The 23,112-nt window shown below is 39.6% G+C and overlaps 1 protein-coding gene across 5 annotated transcripts; it reads left to right on the forward strand.

Moving 5' to 3' along the window:
- The first annotated feature begins 2,705 nt into the window (after window positions 1-2,705).
- Window positions 2,706-18,810, forward strand: LOC123746064 (protein bric-a-brac 1). 5 transcript variants are annotated; one of them, XM_069314229.1, is made up of 8 exons: window positions 2,706-2,743; window positions 5,401-5,491; window positions 8,381-8,578; window positions 10,311-10,565; window positions 15,149-15,307; window positions 15,617-15,712; window positions 16,141-16,220; window positions 18,267-18,431. In XM_069314229.1, the coding sequence occupies exons 1-8, from the start codon at window positions 2,721-2,723 to the stop codon at window positions 18,292-18,294; spliced, it is 930 nt and encodes a 309-aa protein (XP_069170330.1). In that variant the 5' UTR covers window positions 2,706-2,720; the 3' UTR covers window positions 18,295-18,431. The 5 variants fall into 5 exon arrangements, with proteins under 5 accessions (XP_069170330.1, XP_069170328.1, XP_069170329.1 ...); XM_069314227.1 differs by lacking the exon at window positions 16,141-16,220 and having other exon boundaries at window positions 18,267-18,810; XM_069314228.1 differs by lacking the exon at window positions 18,267-18,431 and having other exon boundaries at window positions 16,141-18,260.
- Window positions 18,811-23,112: the final 4,302 nt, after the last annotated feature.

The following is a 23,112-nucleotide window of genomic DNA, read 5'->3' on the forward strand; positions in this document are numbered from 1 at the left end:
TGGAAAGGGCTACAGAAGCTCATAATGGGCTCAGGGACTGAACCTCCACAATTAACAAACAACTACAGTTCCCAATTGTCTCGTGGTGAGGTGGGAAGTAGCAAACGACACCCGCAAGGGGTACTGCGTTATCCCGTACAGTACTGTGTATTATTATTAATTACATATTATTTTAAATGGAGGATAAATCCTCATAGGAATTTAAGTTAATATTTAATATTTAAGAGTTATTTATTATGTGGAAATTATTGCCCACAGATCTGGCCTGGATGCATCGTTTGTTGTGGCCAGTGGCAGCTCTTCACTGCTACCTGCAGGTCACCGGCTTTGCCTTGTTGGATGACCCTGCTCCTTGGTTCCCTGTTCCAAGGCTGAATTTCTCAGGTCGTTTGCAGTGCCCATGATGTTTGCAAAGTCACTGCATTGGACACAGTCTTCTCCAACATGCTATGCACTGATATTTGGGCTCAGGGGTTTTGGTGTTTTAAAAGGGTTCTGGGGGCCCAGTATGTGGTTAATGTGCCTAGTCCTGGTCAGTCATGTGTTGTGCTTATTTTTGTTTCCCCTGTGTTTCCTCACAGTTTCTTTGATCTGTGTCTCCTGGCCTGGATTCTCTTCTTTATCCTAATGCATGCCATCTCTTCTCCTTTCTGGTAAGCCCTATTTTTGCTCTATGTTATTAGTTTGCTTCAGGAAGCCACCAGGGCCTTCCCCAGAAACCCAATGTTGAATGTAGTGAAATACCTTTCTATATGAGCCCCAGTGGCTCTCTGACTAACTCCCTCCCTACCACGTTAGTTCATCAGTGGGCTGTTCAGCAGCTCCGCAACTGAATAAAGAAGATGGCTGCATGTGGAAACCAGATTGCCTGGTGGTGGCATTTAGTACTAAGAGTTTTCCACTTACTATAAATGTCTCTCTTGTTCTGTGCAAATTGTTTGTGGAGTGGCTTGGCAGTTTCGAAGCTTTGGTCTTGTTAACCATCTAGACGTCTGTAAATGGATGTGAATGTGGATGTCTTCACTAACATTCTGGATGCTTTCCTGGTGAGGTGGCAAATTGTCATTTGCTCTCTTTGCCTCTGTGAGGGGTGTCTGATATCAGCTCTGGTTCCTGGTGAGCTAAACAGAACTCCCTCATCTGATGTGATCCATTTGCATGGAGCAATCTCAGTGAAGTACTGAGATCGATTGCCTGATTGCCTGATACTTCAGGCAATCCATCCTCAGACCAAGTCCATTCCATCCAGCGGTTGACCCCAAAGACGCATTCATCAATTTTAACATGTTCATTGAAAATAGGAATTTTCTCAAATATAAATGAATATTGTTATATACTGTATTAGCATACTGTGCATTTTTCGGCATTGGTTAGGTTAGGTGTTTAGGTTCTGTTGGCAATTATTTGTATTTGTAGTACATAGGTGAAGCATTTTACAGTGTTGTGGTTCGAACAAAAGTCATCAGCACTTGTTCTGGAAGTGTTTGGACGTTATTAGTTGTGAGTCGTGTGTAAACCATTTTCATTCATAAACAGGGGGTTTGGAGAGTGCATGGAATGGAATTTGGCCTTTGTTTATGAGGATGGGCTGTTTCAGGGAGCAACTGGGACTCGTCCAGAAAGAGGTGCTTCATTACACTCAATATTTTTGGGTTTTCTTACTGGAAACTATACAACATGTAATATTATTTTAACATACATTACTTAAAACTGCATGTTGTTAATACAGGTGTATAAATAAAACTAAATATTCATCATAAGAATTTGATTTTACTTTTACCTCTGATTGAATGAAACTACTTTTCTTGTAATTCTAGAGTGATCTTGCAAGCTGTCTATAGAATCTATACTACTGAAGGAATTTTTGTGTACAACATGTACATTATCACAATTACTGTATTGTATACAGGAAAATACTGTACAGTACATTAATACATTAAGTACTAATATTGAGGAAGTGGGTAGTACAAGATATAATGCGAGTTTGAAGCACAAGGTAGGAAATTATGAGAATGAAATTAGGTACTTTTTGTTTTACTTTTGAACAGGACATGGATAAGAATTTTTTTTTAATTCATCAGGGAGACCGGGCCCTTTTATTTGCATGTATTTTCACAGAGTTAGCCTGACTCTGGGGATATCAAAGAGATAATTATTTCTGGTGTGGTGCTCATGGGTTCCATTACATCTATCAAAGAAAAGTTTCAGATCAAGATTAAACATTTAGGAACAAGGTTTTGTACAGGTAGATAGCACATAAGAATGTGTGGAATGAGTGTATATTTGGCATGTTAAGATACTTAAACAGAGGGCTGTGGGCTAAATAATTATAATTACTTTAACTAGTTTCTACAAGACTCCTCTCAAACAATGTCTTTTCTTGTTAACAAGCTTAGGTATACACAGGGCCTCGTAGCCTGGTGGATAGCGCGCAGGACTCGTAATTCTGTGGCGCGGGTTCGATTCCCGCACGAGGCAGAAACAAATGAGCAAAGTTAATTTCACCCTAAGTGCCCCTGTTACCTAGCAGTAAACAGGTACCTGGGAGTTAGTCAGCTGTCACGGGCTGCTTCCTGGGGTGTGTGTGTGTGTGTGTGTGGTGTGGGAAGAAAAAAAAAAAAAAAAAAAGTAGTTAGTAAACAGTTGATTGACAGTTGAGAGGCGGGCCGAAAGAGCAAAGCTCAACCCCCGTAAAAACAACACAACTAGTAAACACAGCAATGTGCTGCCTTCGTGAGATGAGGTGAGGGAGGGATGTTGGATGAGATTGATTGATAAAGATTAATTAAGCCACTTAAGAGGTGGCACGGGCATGAATAGCCCGTAAGTTGGATGAGCTTGTAGCTGGGTTTCTACATTGTATCATTGTATCTACATTGTGTTTGTCTACATTGTTTCTACATTGTATCTACATTGTGTGTGTGGGGGGGGGGTCCTTCCTACAGAATAGGATAGCAGCACATTGATGTGTATATCTTGTAGAACAGTTTCTACAAGACTCCTCTCAAACAATGTCCTTTAAAAATAATAATAATAATATATATAGAGTATATAATATATCAGGTATATAATATATTCCGGGCTGTATAATTACTGTAGAGTGGCCTTATTAAACATAATATAATCACTATAATATTCATCTAAACTGTGCATAATATTTAAAATTACGATATATATATATATATTTTAATTACAAAATTATTATTATGTTTTGTTGTTAGAACAATAATAAGATGTGTGTGTTTTGAGGCGGGTGTGACGTCAGTGTTTACACTGGGAGGTGGTGGGTAAGGTGACGCTCTCTTCCCTCTCCCTGCTACCTCTCACTCATACTCCCTCTCCCTCACCTCTCACTCATACTGACACTCTCTCACGCTCTCTCACAATGACACGCTCTCACTAACGTTCATTCTCCGTCGTTGTTGGTACTGGGGACACTAGGAGCATTGCCGTGTGTTGGGTAGAGTAGTGTGGCCACAGGTGGGATACTCTGTGCCCTTTAGGTGCTCGGGGACACCCTGGCGGCGTGTGCCAGTACCCCACACCTCACACACACAGACAACTAGAGCACAGTCTTGTATCGTGACGTGACACGATCACCGTCTTACTGGCTCCTTATCTCCTTCACTAGCACTTCATACTAATGGTGTGACACACCTTACACTAATGGTGTGACACACCTCACACTAATGGTGTGACACACCTCACACTAATGGTGTGACACGCCTCACTAATGGTGTGACACGCCTCACATTAATGGTGACAATCTCCCTGACGATAGCACCAAAGTCGAATACGGTCGAAGACCTAAGAATAGTTTGAACTGTCGACGTTGTGGATATTCTTTAGCAAACCCAATCCTTGCCAGTCTATACTAACCTAACAAAACAAAATTAGGAGATGTTTTGTAGTATGTATGAGGTGTGTGATATCACTATGATGTCATCATTTTAATGCCAGCTTAGGTTTTGGATCTGTGTGACTGCTGCCTCAGTCACACTGATAGTGACTATCTCCCTCACTGGCTCTCACTGATAGTTGCACTCACCCTCACTGTGCTCTTAATTGATAGTGGCACTCTTGCTCACTGGCTACTCTCCCTCACTGGCACCTCACACTGGTAATGACAATTTAATTCGCTGACACCTCATACTTACAGTACTGCATGAGCCTGGGTGAATTTGTTCTGTATATGTTGTGTGAGGAGCATGTGCTCCTCACACAATTTCGTATTTATTTTTTCTTATTTTTCTCTTCATCCCTTATTTATTATAAGGAATACAGTATAGATGTAATAGAACCCATGAGCACTACACCAGAAATAAATCTATTTGATATTCCTGGAGTCAGACTAAATCTCTGCAAACACTTTATGCAAATAAAAGGACTAAGTCATGGAACTCACTGCACAATGAATTAAAAAATTTATCAGCCTATACTTTATTCAAGCGTAAAAGTACCTAATTTCATCCTCATGGTTCCCACCTTATGCTACTAACACTATATTTTATCTGTGAACTGTAACACAATGTAATAAAACTAATAAAAAAGAATAGGGGTGGTATATAGGTGCTACTCACTCAACCAATTTATTACTTAAGACACGCAACTATCGGTATTATCTATTCAATCCTTTTGTAATGTAGTTATTACGTTGAACTAAAATTCTGTTACAATGTACCAATTATTACTTTTATTGGTTAGCTTAAGGACCTGCTGAAAACAGTGGGCATCCTTTGGGCAAGAATGTAGCATTCAAACCCCAATATATGTACTTTCAATTATAAATAGATACCCAGGAGTTAGGCAACTGTTGTGGGTTGCATCCTGGGGAAGGCCATCAGTTGTTGATCTATGGGGATCTGACTCCTAACAGACTTCCTGTTCCTGACTATGGGAAACAATAAGGTGAACCGTATATTCCATTCCTTTAAAATAATCCATACATAAATTAGTAATGCTGTTATTTTACTTACCCAAAAGAAGAGCATTTTCATAGGTTGTAAAATTTAGAATTATAATTATAACCATCTATATTCCTTCAATTTGTATTTCTCTCATCTATTGTAATGTTTGTATCATCCTCAAAAAGCATATGTATTATTGCCAACTTGGTAATTTAATTTATATGAATGTATGTACTGTACCATAATTTTTAATAAATATATATGGCAGCACTTGCAATAAATTGGAGATTTGTTTGATAATCACTCCAAAAATTTGGCTGATAATCAATCCAAACATTTGTTTGATAATTAGTCCAAATATTTTAATAATCAGTCTTAAGATTTTGTTTGATAATCAGTCCACACAATATTATCAGCTAAAATGTTAACTGTTTTTTTGCAAAAATTATTTATTTTCAAGCAGCTTATATTTCACTATAATTTTCTCCTGAAGGATGGCAGCAATGAATGATGAAATACTGTCACTCAAGTGGAATAATCACCGTACAACATTTCTCCATGTACTCTCCAATGTCAGACTAAAGGTATACCTTCAGGAAATTTGCATGTTTATTTGCTGCTTATGTAGATTTTATATTCTAATATTTGCTACACCTGCATGCATATTTGTTTGTAGACGTCAACATGTGTGTTCATACATGGAAATATATGCACACATTAATTGCATGAATGTACTCATTTGTGTTTGTGGAGATTGAGCTCCAGCTTCTGGGTCCTGCCTCTACTCCATTACTTGTCCAATGTGAAACATGGAAAACTCCAAAATTGGTACTGTATCTATATTTTAGGAAATGGATATAAAATCTAAACTACAGAACTGTGTCACTGAAATAGTTATGTAAAATACTGAAGATAATCAGAAAGAGGATACAGTATTTACAACATTGGTAGGTAATTTTGTAACTGAAAGGTTAAAGCTTTACAAATCTGATTGAGTTCTTCAACATAGCATGAGAGAGAAAGATGGATTTACCTGAATTTACTTGAATGCCACTAACACTAGTGGCCTCGACGAGGACAGGAAGCTGGCAGCTTGTCGAATGTCCTCCCCCCATTTGCCTTGATGATCTTTTCCAGTTGGATTTTAAAATTTAACAGTTTTGACATATAAGGCTTCGGCAGATAGGGTTTCCATGGGTTTATAACTCTGTAGGTGAAAAAGCATCTCCTGTTCTCAGTCCTACATTGTGGCTTGTTGAGCTTGAAACTATTGCTCATTGCTCATCTGACCTTTGGAAGAAATTTTCCGAAAAGTTTCAATGAGGTCCACCCTGTCATGCCTGGTTTGCAGTGTTGTTAGCCGTGTGGCCCTCAACTGTTCCTGATACGCGAGTTGACGTGGATCTGGAATAATTTTTGTTGCCCTGTGTTGCACTTTCTCCAGAGCAGCTCATAAATGAATTATATCATTGACACCAACAAAAATAAAAACAACAGTGGATTGTCAGTTAGGCAGGGAAAGGACAGGACGTCAAACCCTAACCTGAAAGGAAACCCAGACCCCGAGACATGGCCCCAGGTGGATAGCAGGAGCCAAAATCAGTCCACCCATGTTGAAGATAAGATTAGAATGCCTACATAAAAGGGGAAGACAAACCCAGGGAACCCCACAGGTCTCCAGATATACCCCTAAGGGGGACCTGGAGGAAAATGCAAAGCACCCCATGGGGTTCAAAAAAGGCACAAGCCCAGACTTGAGGGCACATCATCAGAAAAAGAGAAGGACCTAGGGGTACAGCCAAGAAACTTGGCTGTATCCAGAGAAACTACCCAGGGAAAGTCATTGGCAGCAAACAAATATCGATGACTTCAAAGAGCCAGAAAGAACTCAGAGCATGATCCGACGGGTAAGCAACAGGGTGAAGTATCTCTGCTCAGGGCCCAGATGTAGCAATCTCCCAATTCCCCACAAGCTTACAAATCCCCAGAAAGATTATCTCAAAGCCCCAAACTGCCCAGGGGACCACACAGAAAGGAAATACAGTCAACCATACCAGCCCAAGAAAGGGATTGGCCCTGCCTAACCAAGATGAAAGGAGGGCATAACTTATAAACAAGACACTGCACAGCCCAACATCATGCTGAAAGAATGGAGCACCACCTCATGGGCATCTGAGCTAGGTCAAGGCTGCAAAAGCAACATGACAAGCCCTGGACAACATATAAATCAAAATACACAAAAGCCACAACCTAAAAATGGGGTGTGGGGGCCAAAAACAAACACCATGAAGGAAAAAATTATCAACCCAGTAAACAGACTTGGTGGAGACAGAAAATTAAGTGACTATCAACATTCAACGAGGCTGAGGACTACCCAGAAAAGCAACAGAAGCAAGTAACAGGTTGTGTGGAGGGGACTTCAAAAACCTCACCCAAATAAGAGCCCCATAGCTCTTATTTGGGTGACCCAGATTACTTGGGTCCTGTAGACCCAAGTTGGGTCTACAGGACCCAACTTGGTCTAGACCAGGAAAGAGATTGGGCATTAGTGAAATGCTAACCCATGCCAACCCCCAACCTGGGAAAATGAGGCAAGGGAAGGCGTAAGCCACCACCCCAACCACCAGACCCCCACAGAAGACCTAAAGCACATGCACCACCAGGGAAGAGGCCTCTCAATAGGAGGTTACTCCAAAGGGTTCTCTCAACACCCTCTGGAGGGTGGGAAAACACCAGCAACAACCAGAGAAACAACTTTGACCAGATGAAGCTGAGGCAAAATAGTGACCAAGGCACACGCAACAGGTCAGCATGAAAAATGTGCACACCAAGTAGTAATAGTGTAAGAAATACAAGCACAGACCCCCAAACAAGACAAAAGTTGAAGGGATGGCCAGCATTTAACAGAAAAGATAGTGTTCATAGTGCTGGAAGGCACCAAGAAGATAGTGTACAAGTGCACCAGGTGTGTGAATGACTGGGGAGATGGGACCGTCAGGTTTCAGAGGCTGCTATCTGGTGGTGAGGGAGTGGAGCTAACTAGTGGGTGGACCTAAACAACAACACTACAGTAGTTTGAATCAGGGTTGCAAATGTTGTCCAAGCAGTTGTTTTTTTTAGTGTGCTTTAACTTTCTAGTTGTTTTCCCTTCTTTAATTTGGTGATCATATATCCCCACTTCCCTATGCTTTTAATGAGGGAGCTAGGTTTTGGACCTGGTAGGTGCTCGTGATTCATTAGAACCTGGTGTGATATGTGTATTTGGAGGATTCCAAGTGGATATCTCGGGAAGATACAGAGGAGGTCTTCCCAGAAAAAACGTCAGTGGACAGAGGGGTTATTACCTCTTTTTACATCTCCATTGGTAGTGCTAATACTTAAAGCAATAACAACATAATACTAATGTACCTTGTAAATTTAAGTTACTCTTATTTCCTGTTAGAATTCAGCCTCTCATAATTTTTTTTCTTTAGGAATCGTATTCGGATGCAACAATCACATGTGAAGGAAAGTTCTACCCAATTCACAAGTTAGTCGTGTCATCATGTAGTGATTATTTTGATAAAATATTTCAAGCAACACAGTGCAAGCATCCTGTTATTGTCATGAAGGACATCAGACATGATGATATGGAGGCTCTGTTGAACTACATGTACCTTGGTGAAGTGAAGGTTTGTATCAGGCATGCTTTCTCATACTGGAGTATGGGTTTCTAATAGATACTTGGGCTTAGGTTTGTAATAATAGATATGGTGGTGAAATACAAGAATTTAGAATATTTAAATACAAGTATGGAATATCAATACTGGGTGGAATGGGAATTTTAAAAATATGTATTCAATACATATTTTTAATACCCTTAAACAAAATACCGTACAGGATATAAGAGATAATCAAATCAACCCATAATAGGCAAGCAACATGTAAAGGATTTGGGAGTAATGATGTCTGATGACCTAATGTTTACAGAGCATAACTAAGCAAATACTGTATAGTGTTAGCTAGAAAAATGATAGGATGGATTACGAGAACCTTCAAATCCAAGAATCCCATCACAGTGCTAATACTATTTCAATCACTTGTGCTTCCTGCCCTGAGTATTGCTCAATCCCCCTTCAGAGCGGGAGAAATTGCTGAAATAGAGGGAATACAGAGAACACATACGGCACACATAGACACGCTACAGCACCTAAACTACAAGGATTGTCTCAAAGTTCTCAAAATGTACTCTCTAGAAAGGAGATGAGAGAGGTACCAAATTATATATACATGGAAAGTACTGGAGGTCAAGGTCCCTAATTTATATGGTAAATTAACAACATACTGGAGTGAATGATATGGAAGGAAATGCAGAATAGAGCCAGTGAAGAGTAGAGGTACCATAGGCACAATCAGAGAACACTGAACATCAGAGGTTTACAGTTGTTCAGTATCCTCCCAACAGGTATAAGCAATATTGCCAGAACAAAATTGAAAGTCTTCGAAAAAAAACTGGATAGTTTTCTGCAAGAAGTGTCGGACCAACTGAGCATATGTGGGCTGCTCCAGTGGTACATATGTGGGCCGCTCCAGTAGTACATATGTGGGCCGCTCCAAGCAACAGCCTGTTGGACAAGTCAAGCCACCTGGCCTTGGTGCCGGGCTAGGGAAGTAGAATAACTCCCAGAAACCCATCCAGGTATAAGTTCAGGTACAATCAGTGGCGTGGAAAAGTTTTGAAAAGGACATATTTAGGTACTGTACTGGTATTTACAACACTGTAAGAAGTGAGATTATATTGCACTAAAAACAAAGTTGGATTTAAAGTTATACTTGTGTTTGACAATTGGAATTCATATGTCAAGGCTGTATTTTTGCTTCCAAACACAACCTCATTGCTGTGACCTGTGGATCAGGAAGTGATAATTTAATTCAAAGCTTATTACACCCATAGAACCTTTTGCCAGGTATTTCATGCAACAGATGATACAGGCATTTGCCTTAAGATGTTCTCACGAGGCTACTACTTACAATTCAGTTAGGAACATGGGGAAAATTGTGAGATGAAGTTTAAACACATGAATAGTGATTGAAAAAATCTTGCCCTTAATTTGTGAATAATTTTCAGGATTTTGAGAAACAGTTAAAAGAGCTGACTGAAAACATTATTGATACCGCAAAGGATCTACACTTTGAGGTGGATGAGGAAGATCTCATTCTGCATTCTAAACAAATGTCTTACAAATACACTTTTAGAACATAACCCGTTTGTAGTAAGGGGACCGCCTTTACTGTATTCTTTTGAAGTCTCGCAAGAAAATAGGTACATTTAGCCTTTTGAATTGTTTATTGCTAATTTCAAATTTTCTTGATAAAAATTCTCTAAGTGTAGTTTTCCTTGATTTCTATTTTCTATATTTCCAGGTGTTACAGAGGGACTTACCAGGATTATTAAGAGCTGCTGAGTGCCTTAAAATAAAAGGTCTAGCAGTACCGGATGAAGCACCAAAAACCGAGAAATGTGAAATGCCTGCCACAGAAGGTGATCCTGGCCCACCAAGAAAACGTTCAAAATTAGATGAATGTATAGATACTTCATCATTGCCAGAATTGGCTATAAATGAACCTGAACATACAGATTACTCGAATCAAGAAAATGGTGAATCCATAGATATACCGGTAAATAGGTTATGAAATATTCAGGTTTGTGCAGAAGTTAATATGTGGGAAAGCTGTTGGTACTGAAGAAGTATGTGCAATAATTATTTAATGCCAGAAAGAATGGGAAAGTGGTGCAAAGTGTGTGGAAGAATATGTGTGTGTGTGGTGTGGGTGTGTTTCCTCACTGGGAAAGCATCCAGAAAGTCAGTGAACCAATTCAGACCAATTCTTTGGAATCCAGCAGAAAACTGCTGGATTCAAAAGAACAAAAATTAAAAATTTCATTTTATTCCCCTCCACCCCCTCATATAATATAACACAGTACTGTATATAACTCCCCACCCCCAACACATAATATGTAGAACACAAAACAATGGGTATAAATTGGATAAGTTTAGATTTAACAAGACCTGGGTAAATACTAATTCAGTAACAGGGTTGTTGATTTGTGGAACCAATTACTCCATACCATAATAGAAGTAGGATCCCTTATTTGTTTTAAGCATAGGTTAGACATAAATATGAATGAGATTGGATGGATATAAATAGGAGCTGCTTTGTATGGGCCAATAGGCCTTCAGCAGTTTCCTTGATTCTTATTTTCTTATATATTCCTCACTCTTTCTTTAACATATTCCCATATAGCCTTGTTTATCCCTGTCAGATTCTGTTACTCAATTGACAGACAAATGTCATCCATATCCTGGGTGGGAATTTCTGCTCATTTGTCATTTTTCTCTACTTATGTTTCTGCAAATGTTGCCATCTTCTCTTTCACACTTGTTCATTCCTGAATTGTTATTTTTCATATCCCCAGGTTTGCCCAAAGGTGACACGTTTTCCTTCTTTCACTTTCTGAAGTCAGTTATTATGTTAGAGCTTTGCACCACACTAGGTATTCTTAATTAAGATCTTAAGGGAAATAAGAGTGTGCCTTAACTTACCTCATAGAATACTGACAGGTTCACAAGACAGTGGGTTGCTACCTGATGTTTTAATATTACTGTGTTCTGCTGTTGATTCTATCTTCTTGGACTCCTCGTAACTCTCGTCCCCCTAAAGATTTGTGGCTCGTATCCACATTGATTGTTTCATCATCATTGCTGGTGTTGATAATTTGTTGTTGTGTTATAGTGCTGGTTCTCTGTGAGGCTGTGTTGTATGTAAGATATGGTGAATAAGTGTGAGTAATTGTTTAAATTAATTAATATACTGTATTTGACATTCTGCATTTACAATGTTGCTCCCTACTTTAAGGAGTTACTACCTCCAACTTCATGAAAAAGGAAATTGGGTTAATGATGTTATGATGATGCATCAGCTATTGTTTCTGTGGGGAGCCCCTCTGGCTCCCTGGAGCTCCTCTGACTCCCTGGAGCTATTGGACTGATATACGCTATATTAGTCTGGGGGGCATCAGTCAATGGAGTTCTGCCTATCGGGGGACCACGAGCCGGAACCTGGCCCCCCTCAGAGAGGCACAGGGAGCAATGGGCTATGGAAACCCCCATGTGTTTGGCAGCATTCCATGTCTGCCATTGACCAGGGTTAGGCACCCAGAAAGATAGGCATAAAAATACAAATCCCACTTGGTAAGAAAATTGTAACTAAAGACTGAAAAGAGAGACCGGACTCCCCCCAAAACATAGGGAAACAAGCAAATGTTATTCACCGCCACCGAGGCAATTGTCCACGCAGCCCTCCCCTTCCCGGGTGGGAGGGGGGGGGGGAGCCTCGGACCTCCGTGTCAGCTACTTACACCTCGGTTCGTAGGCTGATGAGCTCTGTGCCGCTTGTCAACTCTGGCTTCAGTTTCCTGCAGGATTTTGTTCCCTTGTGGTGTTTCCTGCTGTTTGTGGCATGTTGGCTAGGAGTAACATAATGTACTGGGACTGCATGTGCTTAGGGCTGCCATCCCTAAGTGTCCTGTAAGTACTACTCTTGGGTTCTAGGGTTACCTTCCTTAGAGCCTTCGGAACTCCACTTCCGTAGGGGTTCTTGCTGCTCTGCATTTACCCCGCTCTTGGGGCCAGCTGGGGTTTCATGGCCTTTGTTTGGCCTTGGGTAGGAAGTGGTGTTATTGCTGGTTGGGGGTGCAGGGTGCTGCGTTGCACTCTTACCTACGCGGCGGCCATGTTCCTTCTGATGGCATTGTACTTTTGAGGGGTTTTCTTTTATTTTTATTTTCCTTGCCTGATGGAGGGGTCTGCCTTGTTTGACTATTAGTCAACCTAGGGTATATTAGTGCACCTCCTCTAGGCCCCTGTGCTTGTACACATCACAGCTGTCCAGTTTATAGCCTATCTCCCTATTTGTTTACATTCAGGTTCCATTGTCTTAGCAGCACCTTGCCTGGGTTTCCCATAAGCAAAACCCCCTATGGGCCCTGGAAAAACCCCGTCGTTGGTTGACTGATGGATACGTCTTCTGAGTCCCACCTCGCCTTGTGTGAGTTTGAATGTTGTACTGTACCCTTGTCGCAGGGTGACAGTCACCAGTTTTACCTCCATCATGCTGCCTATTGGGTCAACGACACCTTTGTCCCAGAGTTTTGCGAGACGTGTTCTCTGCTTGTGCTCCAGTATACCCATTCTACTGTAACTTAGATTCGGATTCAGGTGGCTTCCGCGTTGCATGCTAGGTTTAGGTTGTTACAACGCGCTAGTTTTGTTGTCGGCTCAGATGCACAAGGGCTGCCCCAATTTGGGTTTTGGGACCCAGACTTGAGGGTGTTGGTCGCTTTGACTCTGGCTCAGTTCATGCCCTCAAGTCCTTCCCCAGTTGGCGGTTTTTGCTCTGCTCACCCCTCCCCCCTTCCCCTCCTGCTCCTGGCTCCCAAACATCTGAGGGTTTCAGAGTTAGGGCGGGGTTTAGTTGGTGATGAGACTCTGGTGGCTTCGGGGCCTGCCCCATTTAAGTCGGAGACAGAGGCATTTGAGCCTGCTTCTCCTGCTGAGGCTTTTAGGTCCTACCAGCAGACCCTCCTTCTTTGACGCCTTTCTGCTGGATTCTGCTGATGTGGAGGACAGGTCTGCCCCGGGGCCTGGCTTGAAGGCTTCCGGGGCTGGGAAAGAATCACTCTGGGGGGCTTGGGCCCCCTTTGATCCCGCTTGGGTTTTGGTGCCCTCATCGCGGGGTTTGTTGTTGCAGGGGGAAGCTGTTTTCTTACCTCCCTTACCTGTACGAGTTTGATTTGGGGTCGGCTCCTATCCAGGTTTCCTTGGGTTCCTCGGCTCCCTCTGTCCGGAGGTTTTCACTTTGGGTTAATCCGATTTTCCTTGTTCTCTATTCCAGGCCTCGGGGGGGTTTCAAATCATCCGCAGGGTTATTAGGTTTAGCCAGCCTGCGGTCTATCCTCGTGCCCATGGCATTCGTAAGTACTGTATGCTGCTTTGGCTGCCATGTTTGGCAACGTGTCTTGGGCTGACATCCGGGCACTGGGGTTTTGGTGGTCAAACAGTCCTGGCTGCCTATTATTTGGTAAATGTTCCTGGTCCTGGTCATTTGTGTGTGACTTTGGGTCGCAGGTTGCACCCAGTTGTCTCGCCTTAGAGTTCATGTGCCCGTTGCGGCTGCCTCCCGGGTAGGTCCCTTTTTTACTTGTCTTTGGTTATGTAGCTCCTGGGAGCCGGAGGGGCTCTCCACAGGAAACCAGTGTTGAATGTAATGAAACACCATTTTCTGGGTGAGCCCTTGAGGCTCCCTGGCACCCTCCCTTCCTCCGGTTGCTGGTTTCATTTTTGATGCTCAGCCTCCAAACTGAGGTGTGAGGAGCCGGCGTGGGAGTCTGGATCTTCCCTTCCCTCTCCCGGGAAGGGGAGGGAAGGGAAGAGCTGTGCGGACAATCGGCACAGAAGCGGTGAATGACGTTTGCTTGGTTCCTTATGTTTTTGGAGGAGTTCTGTCTCTATTTGGTTTTCGGTTGCAATTTTCTTACCAAGTCGGGTTTGTTTTGTTATGCCTACTTTTCTGGGTGCCTAACCCTGGTTGATGGCAGACATGGAATGCTCCCAAACACATGGGGGCTTCCATAGGCCATTGCTCCTTGTGCCTCTCTGAGGGGGCCAGGTTCTGGCTCGTGGTCCCCAGGTAGGCAGAACTCCATTGACTAATGCCCCGGACAAATATGGCGTATATCAGTCCGATTGATCCAGGGAGCCTTCGGACTCGCCCAGAAAATGGCGTTTCATTACATTCAACACCGGTTTTTTGTGCAGATAATTTATGCCTTTTTTTATATATAAATCACCGATTTAATCTTTGCTACTTAAATAAAACATAATCCAAGTTAGCATGCAACTATATCCTGGTTTCAGTTTTGAGGTTTGTCAAGTGTTATTCTCTCCTAATTGCATATAATGTACAATATGTATTTATCCACATTATTGGTGCACAGTGATTATTGTTTCTTGATTTTCATACATGGATATGCTACAGGTACACACACACTTCTGACCACAAAGAAAGGCTTTATTGACATGCTACACATGCAGCTTATTTTGTGTGTCATGTGAAAACTTTAATTATAATATTTAATTTACAACTGAACCAAATACTTGACTGGCACATTTGTGGAATCTAATTAAGATCTTAATTTTTAGGTTCAACCTTTTGCAGACACTCTGAATATTGTGAAAGAAGAAGTAAAGTTTGAAAATGAGTTTAATGAAGACAATACTCTTAATAAGGGTTTAATTGTGGCAGAAGACCAAATATATGGTCCAGCAGGAATTGTATCTGCCCATTCACAAGTAACACAGGTAAAGAAACATGTGTTCAAGATGTTCAAGATGTTTCAGCTAAACACATGCCAACAGATTTGTGAAGATATTCAAATTTGTCTTAATTTGTTATTGTAAATTTACCCTTTTCATTGTAAAATTAAGAATAATTCTTATACAGTATCTCAGTAATTTCATAGTGTAGTCTCTACTAATTTATTATATGGAATGTTTCAGGAAAATGTCTGAAATTATATCTCTTCTTCTTGCACATTTATCATACTGGCATCTTGCTCACATACATGGTTATGGCACACTTGCATCAATATTAACTTATCGTACTTACAGGAACCCTTACGACCTTGGGGTCAACTTGAAACCAGTCTCCAGAATAGTCCAAGTTTTCCAGTTAGTTTGGCAAACTCTGTCCCTGATCTTAATATGGTAAAGTAAACTTTTGTATCAAAATAATTTACTGCCTACCAGGTATTAATCTATATCGTATGTTCTACATATTCATTTATTCTAGTATATATATAAATATAAATATATACTGTATATATATATAGATATAGATATATAGGAGCACCTCAAAATTAATAGAGGTGCAGTCCATCAATGGGAATTTAAACAAATGCTGTACTGTTATTAAATTAAGTAAATCTTCCCATGCATCAAATGACAATGCAAACAAAAAACAAATAGCTATTCAATCCTTTTTAGATTTTACACTATCATATAAAAAGCTCTTGTCTTACAATTGAATAACATATATTCCTGCTGCTGGTACACAGCATTAGGTCTGGGCTACAGCTATCCACCATTAATGACAAAAGCTTGATGGTGGTGGTCGTGATTTTTATTTTTTTCAGCAAAGAGAGTGCTGTTCCTTGCAATCTGCCAGCATCTGTGGGCAGGGCAACATCCCCTACATTCTACTTGAGGAACCAGGGTCTGTACTAGTCTCTAATAGACGCTTGTGATTTGTTAGAGCCTGGTATGGTTCCTAGGTGTCTAGGACTCCAGGTAGATAGCTGAGGGAGCTTCCAGAAAAACATTTCATTACATTCAATACTGAATTTTTCAAGGCATATTTGGGGAAGAGGCTCTTGCTTCCAGTTGTCAGATTGGAAATCATCATGCACTTCTCTGGAAACAGTTGGTTTGTTCCTTTTGGTCTTGGGGATATTTCATCTTCAGCCATTTCCATCCATTCTAGTCTTTCCTGCCAGGGATTCATCACATTCTTTGTCCAAATGAGGCTATCCGCCGTTAACTTCGTGTTAGTTTGAAAGCCGTGGGGAAATGCTTTATTCGTCATCCCAATATCTCCAGTTCTTTGTTCTAGGGCCCAGTTGTCTCAGGCATTGGGTCAGTTGAGTCAGCACTGATTCCCTCCTGGGTTACTGGCTGCTCCTTCCATCCTCAAATGATAAGCCCCTTTTCTTTTGTTTCTTGATGGTGAGTTAGCTTGGGAAGGTACTGAGGAAGCCCTCTCAAAAATATTTTGTTAAATGTAATGAAGTCTCTTTTTCCTGGGTCCCCCTAGTGGCTACTGGTTACTGCCATTCCTTCTTTACGTGGTCTCAGGGGCTGCAGTCTGGTGGTGAGCAAGTACATTAATGCTAACTAGTAGTTAGATTTGGACATCAAGTGTTTATAAAGTTGGCATTAGGATTATCACTATTTTCCATGCAGATGCTTGTTTTGGTATGCTTTACCTCTCTGGTGGGCTCTTCTGGGTTGATCCCAGAAAATGCCACCAAACTTTTCTTGCCTTTATTGAGAGGGACCAGATTTTGGGACTGGTCTCAGATAAGTTCTGAGTATTTGTAAGACCATTTGGGTGCCTAAGACTTGGGTTTCAGGCAAGTAGCTTGGGAAGCCACCTAAGAGATCCACCAGAAAGAGGCATGTTGTTGCATTCAGTGCTGGATTTTCCATTGTTCTCCAGATTATTCACAAGCTGTGTGATCTGCTTCTTTTGCTTTTTAAATATCAGAAACAACACAAGTACCAACATAATACTTCTATGCTAACTTCTTCCCTCCCCAACCATGATCATGTTTTCTAATAACATGGCCTTATTATTTCTGATAGGAAGTTCCTCTTACCCTTGTGTGATGTGCCCATTTTTAATTTGTTTAATTCATTGTCTCATGGGACAGGCAACCAGTTTATGCATACAGTACATGTTAGGCTTATATTGAGCTCATCCCTTCCTTCCCAGTCCAATTACTGACCCCTCCCTATCTTGGGAAAGGGTCAGTAATTGGATCCAAATCCACAAATCCAACGGCCGTGATGAGGAGTTACGTACTCATCTGATATATCATGCCATTGTGGTTTCTGTGTGTATGTCAGTAATTGTAGATGACTAACAACAACAGGATGACTAACTCCTGGGTGCCTATTTACTGTTAGGTGGACAGGAGCATGAGGTGATAGAAAACGCGCCCAACCATTTCTGTCCCACCTCGGATTCTCAATTGTGAGTCGAGAACAAACCCGACAACTACTGGGACCCACACCATTTATTGCTTAATATAGCTTAAACTCACAAATAATGATATACTGATTCTGTATCAGAAAAAAAACTGGTGAACATGCTTAAGTAATAAGAAGCCAGATCACACTCGCACATAAAGAAGACTCAGTGTCGGTATGCATACCTTCAGTATTGGCCTGGATGCCTCAGAAAACGTGTCTCAAATTTCTTTTTATAATATATAGTTGAGCAAAGGCTCTGTAAAACATTTCTAAGGAATAAATGCATTATTTTGAATAATTTTTAAAAATAAAAAAGCAAGATAAAAATAAGAAACTTGCAACTTAATAAGGAAAAATAGAAAACCATGATGAACCAACAATCATGATGGGCGAATTTGGCTCATTGTTTAGTGGGTTCTGTTATAGGGAGGTCCAAATTTGAGAGTGTGCATTTTTTTTTTTATTTATATGTATCTTCTTTGTGTAATTTGACTTACTCTTATTACAGACCGGTGATCCAGGAAATACTCGAATAAATACCTTAAAGTGTCCTTTTTGTGAAAAGTTATTCATCTATCCTGCTAAACTGGCAAGCCATGTAAGAACTCACACTGGAGAGAAGCCATATGCTTGCCCATATTGTCCCTATCGTGCCACACAGCAAGGCAACCTCAATCGACATGTAAAAATTAGACATCACGTTGATGAAGGAAACTGAAGTGTGTGTGTGGATGAAGTGAGACTTTCAGGTTTAAAAACTTTGGACAGTGAGTGATGGATTATGTTTTTGTGTATAGAAATACTGTATACAATAATTATGGAATCATTAAATAATGTGTATAACAAAAGTATGTGGTTGATGGATGTACAAACATGTATAGCTATATTATTGTAAATATTTGTTTATGCCATACTGTATTTCATATTGAAGTACAGTTTGTATTTGATTTATTTGATCTGTTATATTTTGTAATAATTACTAACTTATAAAGGGTAAATGGTAGAAATTCCTTAAATTTTTAGTTAAATGACACTTAATTTTTTATTTAGAAGCTGCAGCATTTTATTACCCCTTAGAAAGTGGCTGTGGAGAAATGGTCATACCCGCCTATGCACAAACAATAAAAAGACATTATTATAGAATTATTAACTTGTGTCCAGAATGTAAGAAAAACTCGAAAATAAGTGAATACAGTATTTATAGTTTTTATTGGGTGGTGGTGCTCTGCAAGGCTGCGTCTGGCACTTGTCAACGCCTGGTGCTTGACTTTGCTGAGGCTTCATGTTTTATCCTCTGATACTTCACTGATTGTTTTATAACTTGCGTTTCATTATTTACATTCACAGAGCTTTCATATTGATATTTGCATCATACATGTAAAACCCAGGCAATAATTGTTTACATCATCATATGATAATGATGACGGTATGCCACTAGTAACATTTATGATGATAACCGCATTCGTATCATGAAATGGTAGCAGGATTTTTATCATGGGTCAAGGTAAACTCCATTTTGTTTTTCTTTATTAAATAATATACAATATAAAGATCATATTTACAACAATTTACACAGGAAAATACTACATTTATATATAGTTTATACAATTCTCTGTAAACCAGTTTCACATCACAAAGGACGAGCCATAAACTCCAAATTTTATACGTACTTGATCCTGCCTCGCAAGAACTTCAATCTTTTGTCTACTGAGTAACCCTCCTGCCTGCCTATACACACAAAAAAAATGTAATCAGAAAGTAGCATAATTATTGTATTCTTAATTTTCTTGCATTTTATGTCAATATGAAACATTAAAAACCTCATTAAATCTACTCTAATGCTTGGAGTGGATTTAATGCCACATAAAGCTTTAATGCATCTGTAACCCAGTTTACAAGAACTACTTTCTGCTTGCAGAACTAAAATATATGGATATTTTTCTCAATTTCAGTACACTGGTCACACCTATTGTTGTCCTTAATTCCCGACATCAACAACCTATCATTAGTAGGGAGGGTCTCATGAATATAGCAATACAATAGTTAACGTTGTTATGGGGCAATAAATTTAACATGACGATTTGCCCATGTTATTCACCAGTTAAAAAGTGGATACGTCTCCTCTACTCGAGGAACTATATGTGGGAACAGAATATTATACACTTGTTTACTGTTCGTCATTAAAAAAACCTTTAGCATTACAAATCCACCTGAGAACATCAATTGCACAAGAATAAAAGTGAGGGAAAATAAAGGCAAGGTCAGTACAGTATACTCTGGCATATGTATTTATATCTAACGTATTTGACCAAAATAATGTCCTAAAGCATTTACACTATTCCTTTGCATTATTTCCTTTCTTAAGGTAACACATGAGATAGCCAATGACTTATGGTACACATTTAGTATCCCTATCCCACCGTCTTTCTTACCTTTACATAGTGAAGTCCATGGTTAAATGGTTGGTATCTGCCATACAAATATCTAAAAATTGTTTTGTCAATCTCCATAGCAATTTTCTTATCAATTGGAAAACTGAGAGAGAGAAATACTGTACCACACTTTAGACAAAGTTTTGCAATTGATAATTACAGGCTTCTGAAACAAGGTTAATTTTCTATTTTACAACACATTCATAGCTACTATTATATTTCTACATAGTACTTGCCAATTCGTAACCAATGTTGTTCCATGTGTTTTACACCAGCAAATCCCGAGTGCCTTAATAGACTCGACTACCTTGAACCATGAACCTGTCCAGGTATCATTATTAAACCAACTGCCAAGCCCCATCATACACGTTTCATTCTTGTTAATGACAGCACCTGTTGCCCTCTTAAAGTTGTCTTTTCTCACCCTGAACATGCACCATTGAGTTTTTTGTCAATACAAAAATAGTGGTATCGTCTGCATAACCAAAAACAGGAGATGTCATAGCATTGGGAAGAGAAGGTAGGACAATAAAGTCATTGCTTTTTATTGCCAAGTACAGAGGCTCTTGAAATATAACATACAAAATCATTAAAAGGGGACATCCCTGACATACCGACCATTCTATTGAAAATGGTTTGCTCAAGACACCATTGATACAAACGCTGCTCCGACACTGTTTATAAAGCATACGGATCCAATCAATAAATTCTTGTGCAACTCCTACCCTATCCAATATTTCTAATACAGACTGAACCAACTGTGTTTTTGACCAATCAAGGTTTATCATGGAGGAAGGAACATTATTCTTAGACACACAATACACAACATCCCTAATTATATTATTAATACTGATTATGGATCTTCCAGGCACACCACAGAACTGTTCCTTGGATGTAATTTTATCCATTACAATCTTAAGTCTTTTTGCTAACAATTTTGAAATTATTTGTAATCCTGGTTGAGCAAGGAAAGAGATCAGTTCGTTAGAATAGACCAATCACCTGTTTTTGGGAGCAGCTTAATAATCCAATGAGATTGTAACATGCTAAGATATCTATGCTGTATGCTATACTGCACCACTTGTATAAAGTCTTTACAAATAACATACCATGTTATTAACAAGGAATAACGTACCCTTGTTATTCTTGGTTTACTTAACAAATACTGTATGTAGAAAAATTTTCACCATACATCCAATCATTAATCTGGAAGGGAACATTGACTCTTTCAGATATTTCAATCCAACATTATGTTAATTCTGTCCTTTAAAATGGTAATTTTGTCATACTTGTCTAATCCCATATTGACCTTTGCATAAAGTTGTTTTAATCTGAGTTGTAATAAGGTTAAAAGGCCATATTTTTCAGCCGCTTTTCTTTTGGACACTTGCGAAAAAACTTTTGCAGGCAATTTTACGCACGTCTCACCACTCCAACAGACATTGGAACTTGTGTTTATGCCCAATCAGGTGTTTCTACAATACAGTACTTGAAAATTATTATATATAGTATATCTCTACTCTGCAACAGACTGCAATTGAGCGTCCATGACCCTGTCCCTACTTTAAGGGGCCAGCCCTTGCTACATTTCGGTAACTCCTCGTGACCTTGGACACAGTAAACTTCAACAGCAATCACCTGCTCAGTTTTTTTCACAGACTTTTAATTTAGTGGCACAGTCCTTCATACGTCTCAAATTAATACTCTGGGTTAATATTTTCCCTAAGTGTCTTCACATGACTGGTTATACCCCCAGCTTTCACACAACCCTTATCCTTTCTACCAGACCTTACAGAAGAGGGTGGAGTTGCCCTCTACGCAGACATTTCTTTGCCACTATCACGCATGGAGTCATCCTCTACATCCAATTGATAACCAATCACTTATAGGTATATACATAGGTATATATTACCTAAGTGGATATATAGGTAAACTCCATTACATCTACATAGACCAATTATATCCATATTTGCATCATACATTTAAAACCCAGACAATTATTTTTTAAATCTTAATATGATGATTATCGCATTACCCTGTAAATCAACAAATGACGATAATCACTGTCGAAGGGTTCAAGTTCAAATTCAAGTACAGTATGTTTATTGAGACAAGAAAAAAATATATCTCAAAGGGATAGAGTAGCTTAGGTTATTTCTACCCCCTCTACTTCAAGTCCCTCAAGGGGCAGACGAATTCAGTGAGTACAAATACACAAATCACAATACTCTACAAGAATCATATTTAACTTTGGAGGTTAATATAGTAAGCACATCATATAAGTGTTACACTCTTGGGGCAAAATTCTTGTAGCTCCTAAGTATACTGTCTATCATACCATTATCACACATCCAAACAATTTGATGTGGTACACTACTTATTTCCTTATTTCTATAGTTATCAATAAGTTGACACTTACATGACAATACATGATGTTCTAAGGTGTGGGCGTGCGTGTCTAAGGGTTAAGTAGCTGCATTGTAAGGAAAACAATAGTTTTCCACTGCTGCATTCTTTCTGGATAATAATTAAAAAATGTTCTATGCAGTAACTAAAAAATTCACATTTTCATAAAATTTAGCTTCCTGTTAAAATAAGGCAGCATAGTTCCCTTGTGGATAAATTTATCTAGTGGGGAGTTTTTTTGTATGTGTGATATTATTACAGTTTCATTAAACTTCATCGAACTTGGTGTACATATTCCAAAGTACCAGGTAATGATTGGGATAATTACTTTTTTATAGCAAATTTTCTGCAGTTTAAGATCTTTTCCTTGCTATTCCTTGTGTATACCTAAAAGGATGATAGTCATACTGAATGAATTTTATACCTCAAGGTTTTTCCTTAATACTTGATTACATTTTTGCACACCTGAGAATGTATTCATATTGATATAATTTTATATATGACCCCTGAAAAATT

This window comes from Procambarus clarkii, chromosome 78 (genome assembly GCF_040958095.1).
Source record: "Procambarus clarkii isolate CNS0578487 chromosome 78, FALCON_Pclarkii_2.0, whole genome shotgun sequence".
NCBI lineage: Eukaryota > Metazoa > Arthropoda > Malacostraca > Decapoda > Cambaridae > Procambarus > Procambarus clarkii.